General features: G+C 42.4%; 3 protein-coding genes across 3 annotated transcripts in view; all 3 read right to left on the bottom strand.

The window, feature by feature from the left end:
- Positions 1-2,400: 2,400 nt before the first annotated feature.
- Positions 2,401-5,617, bottom strand: nppcl2 (natriuretic peptide C-like 2). Its single transcript, XM_057319913.1, has 3 exons — positions 3,763-5,617; positions 2,891-3,166; positions 2,401-2,797 (listed from the first exon to the last, which is right to left on the bottom strand). Exons 1-2 carry the CDS (start codon positions 3,883-3,885, stop codon positions 2,900-2,902), a joined length of 390 nt encoding a protein of 129 aa, XP_057175896.1. The 5' UTR covers positions 3,886-5,617; the 3' UTR covers positions 2,401-2,797; positions 2,891-2,899.
- A 128-nt stretch (positions 5,618-5,745) lies between these two features.
- eno3 (enolase 3, (beta, muscle)) lies at positions 5,746-10,297 on the bottom strand. The gene is made up of 12 exons (XM_057319912.1): positions 10,215-10,297; positions 9,039-9,124; positions 8,773-8,868; positions 8,128-8,186; positions 7,606-7,675; positions 7,267-7,400; positions 6,964-7,186; positions 6,693-6,890; positions 6,417-6,618; positions 6,225-6,333; positions 6,000-6,058; positions 5,746-5,908 (listed from the first exon to the last, which is right to left on the bottom strand). Exons 2-12 carry the CDS (start codon positions 9,121-9,123, stop codon positions 5,842-5,844), a joined length of 1,302 nt encoding a protein of 433 aa, XP_057175895.1. The 5' UTR covers position 9,124; positions 10,215-10,297; the 3' UTR covers positions 5,746-5,841.
- Positions 10,298-12,348: 2,051 nt separating this feature from the next.
- The window catches only part of pfn1 (profilin 1), a 6,230-nt gene continuing 5,096 nt past the window's right edge, over positions 12,349-13,482 (bottom strand). Inside the window, exons 3-4 of the mRNA XM_057320232.1 lie at positions 13,019-13,214; positions 12,349-12,867 (exon numbers count right to left, since the gene is read on the bottom strand). Of these exons, the coding sequence (XP_057176215.1) occupies positions 12,770-12,867; positions 13,019-13,214 (294 nt within the window). The 3' untranslated portion in view covers positions 12,349-12,769. The remainder of the gene's footprint in view (positions 12,868-13,018; positions 13,215-13,482) is intronic.

Here is a 13,482-nt window from a genome sequence, read left to right as displayed (position 1 = left end):
GTGATGGAATTGCCTTGGATGGAGCTGGGATGGTCAGTCAGTCCGCAGGCTCTCGCAGGAGGATGGCACGGGATGTTCCGATGTAGTTGGCGTAATCTCTAGTTGTGGATGGGCATATGACGTTCATCTGGGCCTGGCGGAATCTCTCCCTACCTCGGGATGGGCATCCCGAGGCGAGGGCAAAAAGAGAATAATTAGCGTAGCTGCTGTTCATTAACTATGTATTAAGTGAATGCTTGGCTGAAGAGATGTGTCTTTAATCTAGATTTAAATTGGGAGAGTGTGTCTGACCCTCGAATAGTATCGGGGAGGCTATTCCAGAGTTTAGGTGCTACGTATGAGTAAGCTCCGCTCCCTTTGGTGGATTTTTGAGTCTGGAGTTTTGAGATCTTAGAGAGCGTGATGGGTTGTAGTGTGGTAGAAGCTCTGTTATGTAGGTAGGGGCTAAACCGTTTAAGGCTTTATAAGTAATTAAAAGAACTTTAAAGTCAATACGACACTTAATGGGTACACCAGTGAAGGGTTGATAACATTGGGGTTATGTGATGGTATTTTCTGGACCTGGTTAGAACTCTGGCAGCTGCGTTCTGAACTAACTGTAGTTTGTTTATTGATGCTGCAGGACAACCACTAAGCAGTGCATTACAGTAGTCAAGTCTTGAGGTCACAAATGCATGAATAAGCTTCTCTGCGTCAGCCACACATAAAATATTTCGCAATTTGGCAACATTTCTAAGGTGGAAGAAGGCTGTTTTTGTGACATTTGAGATGTGATTTTTAAATGACAGGTTGCTGTCTAATATAACGCCAAGGTCTTTAACTGTATTTGTTGGAGTAACAGTGCAGCCTTCAACTTGCAGGTTATAATCCGAAATATTCTGCTCACGTGTCTTTGGTCCGATAAGTAATATTTCTGTTTTATTAGAATTTAAAAGAAGGAAATTACAAGTCATCCAATGCTTTATATCGTCGATGCACTCTGCCAATTTGGATAGTTGGAAGGAATCATCTGGTCTTGATGAGATATATAGCTGAGTATCATCTGCATAACAGTGGAAGCTAATTCCATGTTTTCTAATAATGTTTCCAAGGGGCAGCATGTATATGGAGAATAGCAAGGGTCCTAAAACCGATCCCTGAGGTAATCCATAATTTACTTGCGTTAGATTTGATGATTCCCCATTTAAATGGACAAATTGATGTCGGTCTGATAAGTAAGATCTGAACCATTGTAGTGCCTGTCCCTGAATACCGGTATAATTGTGTAAGCGATCTAGAAGTATTTTATGGTCTACAGTATCGAACGCAGCACTAAGGTCGAGCAGGACTAGGAGTGAGATGTTACCTTTATCTGATGCTATAAGCAGGTCGTTTGTAATTTTAACGAGCGCAGTTTCAGTACTATGATGCGGTCTAAAGCCTGACTGGAATTTTTCGTGTATGTCATTATTTTGTAAGAAAGAGCACAACTGAGTGGACACTACTTTTTCTAGTATTTTAGACAGGTAAGGGAGATTTGAAATCGGTCTATAGTTTCCTAGTTCATTGGGGTCTAAGTTTGGTTTCTTGATAAGAGGCTTAATGACGGCCAGTTTAAAGGGTCCTGGGACATGGCCTAGATTAATTGACGAGTTGATAATGTTATAAATGGGCTCAATTGCAACGGGTAATAACTCTTTTAATAATTTAGTTGGTATGGGGTCTAATAAGCAAGTTGTAGGTTTAGATGTTGCAATAAGTTTAATTAAATCTTCCTGTTTTATAGGTGAAAAACTCTGTAGCCTTTCTTTTGGGGCGATGGTTGGTACTAATTTATAGGACAGACTTGGAGGTTGAGTTTTTACTATTTTGTCTCGTATGTTTTCGATTTTCTCTGTAAAAAAATTCATGAAATCATTGCTACCAAGGTGCGGCGGAATACCCAGGTCAGGTGAAGTCTGTTTATTTGTTAGTTTAGTAACTGTACTAAATAAAAACCTTGGATTGTTTTTGTTAGTTTCTATGAGGTTACGGAGGTGCTCGGCCTTTGATGCTTTTAGTGCCTTTTTATAACAGTTCGCACTCTCTATCCACACAATTTTAAAGACCTCTAATTGGGTTTGTTTCCATTGTGCTATTGTACCATGGTGCTACGTTTTTTTCATTAATCTTTTTTGACTTCATAGGTGCGACAGCTTCTAATGTATTAGAGAAAATAGTGCCCAATTTGCTGGTCATGTCATCGAGCGATTCTGTATTTATTTTACACACACACACACACGCACGCACGCACGCACGCACGCACGCACGCACGCACGCACGCACACACACACACACACACACAATATAGGCCTATGTAACTAAACTTGAGGACTGGGGTTTGGTAAATAACAGACAAGCAACTCAAACTGACATGTTAAATAGCATTTATGGAGATCACAAGTTTAACTTCAGTGTTCAGTACTGACCCTGAGAAAAAGGGTCTCACTCGCAAAATGTCTGGACAGAAGTTCTGTGGAGTCAAACATAGTAAATAATGTAAATAAACACTGACTGGACAATGAGCCAGGGGTTATACACATGCGCACGCACGCACGCACACACACACACACACACACACACTTCCTGAGAAATCCTCAGAATGTCAAAAATACAAAGACACCAGACCAATGTCTGGATTGTGTAAAGTTTGTAAGAGTTTGTGTCTTGCCCATTTGGACAGAAAATAATCCAATATTTGTTGAAACAACAGAAATGAGTCTGTGGTCCCATCTGAAGAACAGAAAGAGTGTGTTGGTCTTCTGAGCAGGTGAATCATCTGGACACAAAAACACATGATGACACGTGAAGGAACGTGACGTTTAAACTCACTCAAGGGTTCAGATTCCACTGAAATGTTTTTGTTGTGCACCTGTATGTATCAACAGCCCAGACCACTGATGACCCCGATCCGGTCCACTTTCATGCCGAAACATCCACGCGCTACACCCTTCCTGGTGCGCCCGCGCGCCTTCCTCTGACGCCGCAGGAAGTCCAGGAACGCACGTGATGCCACATGAGGAGACTCCACCCCGTAGCCACGCCCGGCCTGTAAGAGGGGAGGGACGCTGTTGCCTGAACCCTCGCTGACTTCTGAAGGTCCCAACACAAGCGAGCTGATCTTTACCCCGAACAAATCCTGCAACCCCTGACAACAGAAACACATATTCCATCTTTACGTGCACAGACAACAGAGTACAACACAAGTGCAGTAAATATTCTGTCCCACAGAGCAGCGTACTCAACATGAACCTTCTTCATCTCAAACCCAGTGTTCTGTTATGGTCATCAGATCGCATGAAATCGGACAAAAACAAAAACTGTCCCGGTGTCAGTCCATCTGATCTGACACAACGCCGGCTTCATGTTTCTGAAGTACAGGATTATAGAAATCCACCGGAAAACAAAGTTATCAGATGGACACAGAGAGAAGAACTGGACTACTCATCAAAAGTAACCTTCTGTGAGCTTGGAGAGATGAAGAGTTGGAAGTTTTAGGACAGAGTTGATACAAAATCATGTTCATTTTTATTATTTAACTGGATTTCAAACAATGGATAAAATTATACGTTATGTTGTAGATTATCAGGTGAAAGTCACCGTGGAAGGAAATCAGTTTGATTTCAGGTTGAAGTGTGATTGGTCAGTCAGATGATGTCATCAGTGGGCAGTTCTTGTTCAGAGTAAGCTGTAAAGTGCCGAAAATCAAACGTGTGATGTTGTGAGACAAAAGAATTCACTCGCCTGAGAGTCCGATCGCTGCCGTGATGGCCGACCCTCCACCTGCGTCGCCACGGTGACGATGAGGAGCAGGAGGAAAGCGATGTGAAGAGAAGATGCAAAGCTCAGAGGAGATGAAAAGGCCATCCTTGTTTGGGTCAAATGAAGCTATTACCAAAACAGACTCGAATCAGACAATAAATATCTTTCCAGCGGTTTGAAACACGTTGTCGTGAGGTTTTCCTGCAGTTGGGTTCTGTCCTGTATGACTTCAGGACGGGTCTCTGTCGGAGCAGGTGTCACAGCCGCTGTTATAAAGCTCGTCGCTGTGATGTCACACATAGCAGAATGTCGCCCTGAGAGACGGCCGGCCCTCCGTCACTCACATGGACGTCATGTCTCATTACACACCCGCTTTACTTTTGCATTTGTCTGATAGTCACAGAAGCGGCAAGAGTGTGTGACGGACTTCACATCTAACAAACATCCATCAGGCGTCTCATTTTTGTGCTTTGTGCACATCGAATGGTCGATGGCTTATAGCTGCTCGGTAACAGACTGACATGACCTCCGACCCCTCTAGGATCCGCCCCCTATAAAACATTCCCCTGGAAACAGGCAGCACTCGGGAACTATTTCCTCCTGTGAGAGCGCAGACACAATACTTCCACGTCAGATGAGAGTTTCCTTAGCAATGACCACCGGTCACCGGCCTTTCAACCCCGACACAGACTGTCTCACTCAATCTGCCAGAAACATGGAAATCACTGTGACACACTTTACATTACATACAAACAAACAAACAAAAAGATTCAGTGATTTGAGCCACTGTGATGCATTTCAGGCCTTTCACACCAGTGTTGGGTAAGTTACTCTGAAAAAGTAATTAATTACTAGTTACTAATGACATATTCAATAGTGTAATTAGATTACTGTACAAATGACTCTCTCTTATTACTAATTACTTTCTGTACCCTACATCAACCTTGATTAGAATTGATTCAAGGATAGACATGAAACATCTCATTTAATTCATTCAAATAAATAATAAATAACTACATAAATTATTCTTATCAACTGACTAAAGTATACAAATGTGAGAAAGACACATTAAAGCATACATTTTAAAGTTAGACTTTGAATTTTGATGTCAATTCCACATTGAATGTTTCCATTATTTAATATATTACACAGTATTTAGTTCAGTTACATCAGAAGTAACTATTAAATTACAGAAAATAAGAGTAATCCCTTACTTTACTTTTTCAAGGGAAAGTAATTCAATTACAGTAACTAATTACTTAGTAACTAGTTACACCCAACACTGTTTCACACTAACACACTTACAATTGAACTCATTTCTTTGCGTTTCTATATTTTGACTCTTTTTGTCAGTCAAACAAAACCCAGCATTACATGTGTCGAAATCAAATGACATCGAACTCAACAGCCCGGTTTATAAATCAATATCAATCAGGGTAAGATTTTCAACACGGATTATGTACTTGATCAATAACTGATACCCAGCATATCTACAGTGGTTGAGAAGATCAGTGTCTGCAGTTGATAAATGAGTTCAGACGCTGTTGACAGCAAGAAGCTCAACTGCTGTTTTATCACAGCAAATAAATGCAGACGAGTAGAAAAGCGTCAGCGGAGGATCTCAACACACGCAGCTCAGTGTTGAAGTGAATGAAGAAACATCACAGCTCTGCAGAAGAAAACATGAGCTGACTGACAGCTTGACCTCTGACCTCTGGACATCCATCACACACACACACACACACACACACACGTTTGTTTCTGGAATGTTACGTAGGAGACAAATCTTTCACACTGAAGAGCATCGCTAAGCAACACCCTCACACGCACCCAAAACCTCCGATCCTCAAACCTCTGACGTCAGAAACTCTCTGTGTGTGTGTGTGTGTGTGCGCGTGAGAGAGAGAGAGAAATGTGTTTTTTCCTCATCACCTGACACAAACACACACAAACTTCATCGCTTCATGCTTTCTTTGTTTGTTTTATTATTTGTCCCTTGCCAAAAAAAGCAAAAAATAACACTGGATGCACTGTTTTTATATTCATGATGAAGAGGGTCGTTTAGATTTTTGGGTGGCGGAAATCTTTGCCTGCGTACTTGGCCTTTTCACCGAGCTCTTCTTCAATCCTGGAGGAGAGACAGACAGACAGACATAAACACTTGCTTTTTTAAAACATGATTGGTTAGCTGATGTGATTAGTGTGATGTCATTGCTGACCTCATTAGCTGGTTGTACTTTGCCAAACGCTCTGACCTGCAGGGGGCGCCGGTCTTAATCTGAACAAACAGACAAAATTATTATAGAACACAGTTTCTGATCAGAACTTTAGCTGTGTGTGTGTAGACAATAATTTTAAAAACGATGACAAATGAGACATCTCACTTTCTTTTACTTCAGTTTTGCACTACAGATATTTTTTGTGAGAGTTATGGGGGGGTGTACCTGTCCTGTGCAGAGACCGACAACCAGGTCAGCGATGAAAGTGTCTTCAGTCTCACCTGATCGATGGCTCACCATCACACCCCAACCGTTTGACTGAGCCAGTTTACAACTAGAGAGAGCGAGAGATTGAAAAACCTCTGGACTCTTGAATGTGTTTGAATGAGTCGTGGTGCTTGAGTTCTGAACACTCACGCCTGGATGGACTCCGTGACCGAGCCGATCTGGTTGACTTTAAGCAGCAGACAGTTGCAGGCTTTCTTCTCACAGGCCTGCTGGATCCGTTTGGGATTGGTCACAGTCAGATCATCTCCCACCACCTGAATGTCCACTGAGCCCGTGAACTTGGACCAGTTTTCCCAGTCATCCTGGTCAAACGGATCCTCGATGGACTGAACTACAATCAGACACACATACAAGAGTGTGTAAACGGATCTCAGCGTGTGTGTGTGTGCGCGTGTGCGTACATACCTGGGTAGTTCTTAATGAAACTCTTGTACAGATCTCCCAGCTGATCTCCAGTGATGTGACGCTTCGGGTCATCAGGGGATTTGAAGTCCAGATCATATTTACCAGCTCTGAAGAACTCGGATGCTGCAACATCCATTCCGATGATGATCTTATCAGGATAACCGGCCTTCTCGATGGCAGACTTCAACAGTTCAAGAGCTGAAAGAATCAGAGGAAGAGTTCAGTTAACAAACATTTATTATGAACACCACAAGGGTTGCCCTTCTCATACCTTCATTGTTTTCAAGAATGTTCGGAGCGAAGCCGCCCTCATCACCCACGTTGGTGGCGTCTTTGCCGTATTTCCCTTTGATGACGCTCTTCAGGTTGTGGTAAACCTCAGCTCCGATCCTCATGGCCTCGTGGAAGTTTTTGGCCCCCACCGGCAGGATCATGAACTCTTGCATGGCCAGTTTGTTTCCCGCGTGCGAGCCGCCGTTGATGACGTTAAACGCCTGTGTGAGAAAGAAAATGAGACGTGAGGACAGATGGACGGATGGCGTGGAGGAACAGACACTGGACGTTGAGGACGTACCGGCACAGGGAGGATGACGTCTTTGTTTCCTGCAAGATCGGCGATGTGGCGGTACAGAGGAACGCCTTTCTCAGCAGCGCCCGCCTTACAAACAGCCAGACTCACACCCAGGATAGCATTAGCGCCGAACTTAGCTGTGGAGATGAAAAAGAACAAGAAAAAACTGTGTTGTGTGTGTATGCGTGTTGGCGATATACGGACTCCAGAAGAGAGTAAATCTGATCAATTATTCATAAAACGTTTTAGTTATTTGAGTTTACAGTCACAATAATTCACAGAAGTCTTCAGTTACTTCAGTGTGTGTGTGTGTGTGTGTGTGCTTGCGTGTTTGCGTGTTACATTTGTTCTCAGTTCCATCGAGCTCCAGCATGAATGTGTCGATCTTCTCCTGCTCAACAACACTGAACTTCTGCAGACAGATGTTGATAGATTTGTTAGAATATTATTTACAATAACTATGACTAGTTTTCTTTCTAAAGTGTCAAGGCCGCTTTTCAAAGCAACGTTATAGAAATGAAAGATTTCCCTAATTTCTAAAGAACAAATGAAAAGTTTGGTTCAAAACTCAAATTTCAAACATCATGTTTTTATTGTGTTTTATTGTGTTGGTTGGCTGTATTTTTGAGTTATTATGGCTTAAATCAAAACAAACCAACTGCAGTTTGATTGATATTAATTGGAATGCACAAGAAAAAAAACATGATTTTTGAACAATTTGAAAAATGGAGTTCTCATTTTGTAACCAAACTACTCAAATATCATAGTCTGTAGGATTCAAATGTTGAACGTTCAAACTAAAAATAATAAGAGTCAGTTTGATGACCTGTTTGAAGATCTTGACGATGAAGGATATGATCTCACCTTCTCAATCAGTTTGGGTGCGATGTCCTTGTTCACATGATCCACAGCCTTCTGGGTGCCTAACACACACGCACGCACGCACGCACGCACACGCACGCACGCACACGCACGCACACGCACACAACACACACACACACAACACACACACACACACAACACACACACACACACAACACACACACAACACACACACAACACACACACACACACAACACACACACACACCCCACACACACACACAACACACACACACACACAACACACACACACACACAACACACACACACACACAACACACACACACACAACACACACACACACAACACACACACACACAACACACACCACACACACACACACACACACAACACACACAACACAACACAACACAACACACACACCACACACGCGCACACACGCGCACACACCACACACACACACACACACACACCTCTTATGAGAGGAACTCAAACTCATGTCACTGTGATGATCCACCAACATCAGTCAGTGATCCTCATGATTTAAACGGATTATAAATCAAAATAAATGATGTTCATATGAACATGCAAGTATGTTTGGTTCAGGGGTAGAGTAAAAGGCTTACAAGAGAAAATAGACCGATTGTACAGTAGAAAAATCAGGTACCTTTGCCCAGGTAGCGAGTTTTGTCTCCATCTCGGAGCTCCAGCGCCTCATGAACTCCAGTGGAGGCACCGCTGGGAACAGCTGCCCTGAAACGACCTGAGACACAAGAAATGGAGAACTGATAAAGACATGCAGTCGTCAAAGTTGCATTGTTACTAGGGTGACAGATGAGATCATTGTTAGTCTGTGCGATTTCTGAGATATCAGTGACTACCATGGATAAAAAACGTCTAAAATGACATTCCAAGTTTTTATGTTAACGTTACCTTTAGACGTGTAGAGATCCACCTCGACTGTGGGGTTTCCTCTGGAGTCGAGGATCTCGCGAGCGTGAATTTTAGTGATGGACATCCTGAAAAACAAAGAATCACAAATGAACAGATAGAAAAAGTGAGATAGACGCCAATACAGTGTTCAGATGTACAGTACGCACACGCGCACGTCCTTGCAGATACAGTTGAATATTTGTTACTATTAATAGAGCGGCTTGAGGACCAGACAGAAAAAGGCAAGAGAATGTGTCTGTGTGTGTATGCGTGTGTGTTTCAGAAATCTCCACATGACCTTTAGAAAGACTTGCTGAACTCTGACCTTTCTGTAAAAGCAGCCTGACCTTTGCATGTGTCCAATGACACTGTAATCCAGTGTATCACGGATCAGATTTGACTCTTTCAGAACCAGAAACCACAAATGTCAAATATTTTATAACCTCAGATCATCTCAAATACTCCCATGTTTGCCTGTGTGTCAGTCAGTCTGTTCTGATGGAGAGCTAATAAACTTTAATCGGGAACGTGAAGCGCGTGATTAAGTTCCGTCAATATTGCCATGTGCACGAGCGTGGTGACGCAACACGCGAGTTATTCAATAACTCAATATTCAATAACGGCGGACTTTACACAGAGTTAGTGAGTAAACTTTCTGAAAGAAAAGTTTGTTTTATCAACTTTATCTCTTTCACGCCGAGTGGTAAAATACTTTTATTTGACATGTCACGATTTTAAATCAGTAACGTTAACCGTCCTACAAACTCTCTGCGGTTTACGCTTCATGGACGTAACGCGTTCTGATCCGGATCTGTCAGTCATGTTTCTCTTTCGGAACGCTGAAGGTCATTTCACATTGAATCGTCAAACGTTCTCTTTCAGTTTAAGAAAAGCGTTCAGCTTCAGTTTAATGCATCATCATATAAACACATCTGTATAAAACTGCACAATCAGATGTCAACGATTCACATGTCGCGGATCAGAAGTTGGGTTCAGCACAGAAATAGTCAAAGTTCATGCAGCAGAGCTGATCTCAGATCAGCAACAGTTTCACATTGTCAAATTCATTTCAGCTGGTCTCGTGCGCGATTGACAGGTCTCATTTTAAGGTGGAACTGGCAAGCACACAGAACACACAGGTGTTACACGTAGAAGTGAAGCAGAACGGTTTATTACCTTAGAGAGAAAGAGTCTGTCTGTCTGTCTGTCTGTCTCGAGGTGTGACGGGCGGCGAGTGCGCGCCTTCACCTCAGCCGCGCAATTTATAGACGCTCTCTCAACAATGTCCCGTATATGGAGAAGAGTTTAGGGAGCGTCTATGAAGGACCGAGTGTTTTTATCACGACGCGCACACAGTAATATCGACATCGCCGACAAAGTTTTACTTTGTCATAAAGGAATCACACAGAAATGTCACCTCTGCTGGACATTATGGTGCTTAGTCTGTATTTTCTTTATATTTACAATTCAATACTTGTTTTAAGACTGTCTTTGGTAAACTGCAGGTTTATGGAGAAAATACTCAGCATACTTTAAGCGTATAGTGTACTGTAATACATCATTTGGGATGCAACACATGATAATGTCACATGATCAGAGGTCATGACCCTACAGGTGTGTCTTTGGTGAAATGCTGGTTCTTTCTGCAGTCTGATTAGTGGACCAGCACATACATACTGTCTCAAAATATCTTTCAATGCAACATTTGATTCAATTGACATATGATTCACAAATTTGTTGTGTTTATGTCTCATGAAAATGGCTGTGTTGAATCAGAGCATTGTTATTCAGCACAGGGCCACAATCTTCATTGACGTCTACTCTTAAGCTGAAGTCACAAACACTCAGACGCTCCCTTATGAAGCTCCACACTTGAATGAAAGGTCAGGGTTGAAATAAAGTGGGAAATGTGAGAGTTAGTTTGGGTTCGAACCTAAAGGGCATCCATGATGATCTCTCTCTCTCTCTCTCTCTCTCTCTCTCTCTCACACACACACTTTCCTGTAGCATGAGGTTAAAATTAGCTTCTCTATCATGAGACCTCACAGACACTTGTGTTGTCTAAGAGCTCTCCAGTGATAGTGTCCAGCAGATTTCTGTCTGTCACGTCTTTACATTTACTTTTATGCATTTGGCAGACGCTTTTATCCAAAACGACTTACATTGCATTACATTATACATTTGTTTCTGACTATGTACAATCCCTGGGATCGAACCCATGACCTTGGCGTTGCTAGCGCCATGCTCTAACAGTAAAGCTTTAGACGTTAGGATCAGTTTCCCCTCACAAGCTTTAATTCTCTTAACATTTACTTGCCTTCGTTGCTTCTGGAGTGATGTGCGGGGGTGTAAATGGTACCAAAAATATGCATCATTCCTATAATGTCTTTGTCTGATAGTAGATGCGCGCTTGTTAAACTGGTTGATATTTTCTCAATTTTACAGGGTGATGCACAGAAATGACACGAAACAAACACATTTATATCCATTTCAAACCTTTCAAAGATTTTCCTCCAAAATCTGCACAGAAGATACAAAACGTGTGAGAATCAGAACACGTGTATGTTGAGTGTGTGTGTATGTGACTGTTAGGTTGAATCACACTGACCTGCCATCACGCATTATGACCACATGATGGCGCCACAGTGTGTTTGTGTGTGTGGTTGATCTTCATGATGAAAACAGCTCATAAATCAAATACATTTTGTACAGTATAAAAATAATTGTGTCTCTTATGGAAGTCCCCATAAAACACAACGCACGCGTGAGTGTGCTGAAGAGCTCGTGTCTCTGTGGTTTCAGTGTCACGTGCGATATTTCCTGTTTCATCTGTTGCACCACAATTCAAACTGCAGAGAGTGTAGTGTGTGTGAACAGTGTAATCTGTGTGTCGTGTGTTTGTTTGAGTTTTTGAAATGTTTACTTTTAAATCACACAATGGCACTTGCTGGTGAAACAGAAGCGTAAGAGTTTTCTACCATGAACACGTGATTGTTAACATGAGAATGACTTTACACAGAAATTAATTCTGCCTGTGTTTCACGCCAACAAACAGCCGGTGTCCTGGCCTGCGCCGCTGCTTACTGAAGTGTGGAGCGCATGCAAAACCTCGCTTCGCTAAAGATTACCTTCAGATCTTGACTGCTGTTCAAGATTGCGTGTGTGTGTGTTTAGGGGTTTTCTTCATTTGCTTGTTTGACATGCACACACACAACAGTAAAGACAGCAGGACGTGCAGCATTTCTGTTGCGATCACTAAAGACAAAGCAGTGGGCTAGAAATTTGTCATGAACAGACGGACAGCAGCTGCTCCATAGAAACTCATCCTCTCTTTATTTGAAATCTAACAGTCAGAAATCACTTATTTGTTCCGCAGTGGTATTACACACAAACAATTGTACAAATAGATGCTAAAACCATTTGAAATGACGCTCCGCCCATCTTGCGCAGCCAAATACTATAGTACCATAAAATTAATCAATGATAAAAACCAATAAACGACTTTGATATAAACTAGAGTTTGTGTTTCACTGCCTAACTGAAGAGACGATGAGACCAAACAGAGACTCAAGGCTCCTGGAGCGAGACGAAGACTCGAGGCCTCTCTGACAAACGTCTCGCATCGGCTTCTGGAAACTTAAGACAATCAGGTCTGATGCGACAGAGGAAGTAGGCGTGGCACAGCAGGGTGAGGTGGGCGGAGCCAGAGGGGCAGGGTCGGTGGGGTGTGATCACATGTTCATTTTCCTGAGGTACGCTGCCATGTCAAAGACGGGTGGATTTATTTTTCCTCCATGTGCATCCTTTACTCCTTTAGCGATGATTAGAGCTGAAACACAGAGAGGGAGAGATCAGACGACAGAACTACAAACTAAATCTTTACCTGCATTCTTAATAGCGATCACTAAAAACGAAAAAGAAACGAGCAAAGTTGTAGCGAAAATATGTAAATGTCACCAGGATTGTATTCACTCTCTCACCTTTTTGAGATTTGCCGATGGTGAATGAAAACGGCTCGGGCTCTTTCTCTGAGGTCTTCATCTTGACATCCATGGTGTTCTGACCGTCCACATTCAGAGCGTCTCTCAGCACTGTACACTTCCTACCCGCCAGAGACACGCCATTAGCAAACAGACTGCTGCGGTCATTGGCTATAATAGCCTGAACTTCTGCTGGCTGAGAGAGAAAGAGAGTGTATTTATGCCTTACTCAGCACCTTAGTTTATTATTTTTTTAATTATTATTTATTTTTTTTTTGTCTTTTGTTATATGTTCAATGCTTTGGCAATATTGTAAGAACACGCAATCATGCCAATAAAGTACCTAATAGAGAGAGAGAGAGAGAGAGAGAGACAGAGAGAGAGAGAGAGAGAGAGAGAGAGAGAGAGAGAGAGAGAGAGAGAGAGAGAGAGAGAGAGAGAGAGAGAGAGAGAGAGAGAGAGAG

Source organism: Triplophysa rosa, linkage group LG21 (genome assembly GCF_024868665.1).
Source record: "Triplophysa rosa linkage group LG21, Trosa_1v2, whole genome shotgun sequence".
In the NCBI taxonomy this organism is placed as follows: Eukaryota; Metazoa; Chordata; class Actinopteri; order Cypriniformes; family Nemacheilidae; genus Triplophysa; species Triplophysa rosa.
The sequence above is the reverse complement of the archived record's forward strand: the minus strand, read 5'-3'. Positions and strand labels throughout refer to the sequence as shown.

Excerpts from the sequence above, each read along its gene's own strand:
- nppcl2 (XM_057319913.1), bottom strand. The coding sequence starts at position 3,885 with ATGGCCTTTTCATCTCCTCTGAGCTTTGCATCTTCTCTTCACATCGCT. Across the intron at positions 3,167-3,762 it reads GGCAGCGATCGGACTCTCAG|GGGTTGCAGGATTTGTTCGG; the intron begins GCGAGTGAATTC and ends TTCTGTTGTCAG.
- eno3 (XM_057319912.1), bottom strand. The coding sequence starts at position 9,123 with ATGTCCATCACTAAAATTCACGCTCGCGAGATCCTCGACTCCAGAGGA. Across the intron at positions 6,891-6,963 it reads CATTCTTGAAAACAATGAAG|CTCTTGAACTGTTGAAGTCT; the intron begins GTATGAGAAGGG and ends TGATTCTTTCAG. Across the intron at positions 6,059-6,224 it reads TCGGTCTCTGCACAGGACAG|ATTAAGACCGGCGCCCCCTG; the intron begins GTACACCCCCCC and ends CTGTTTGTTCAG.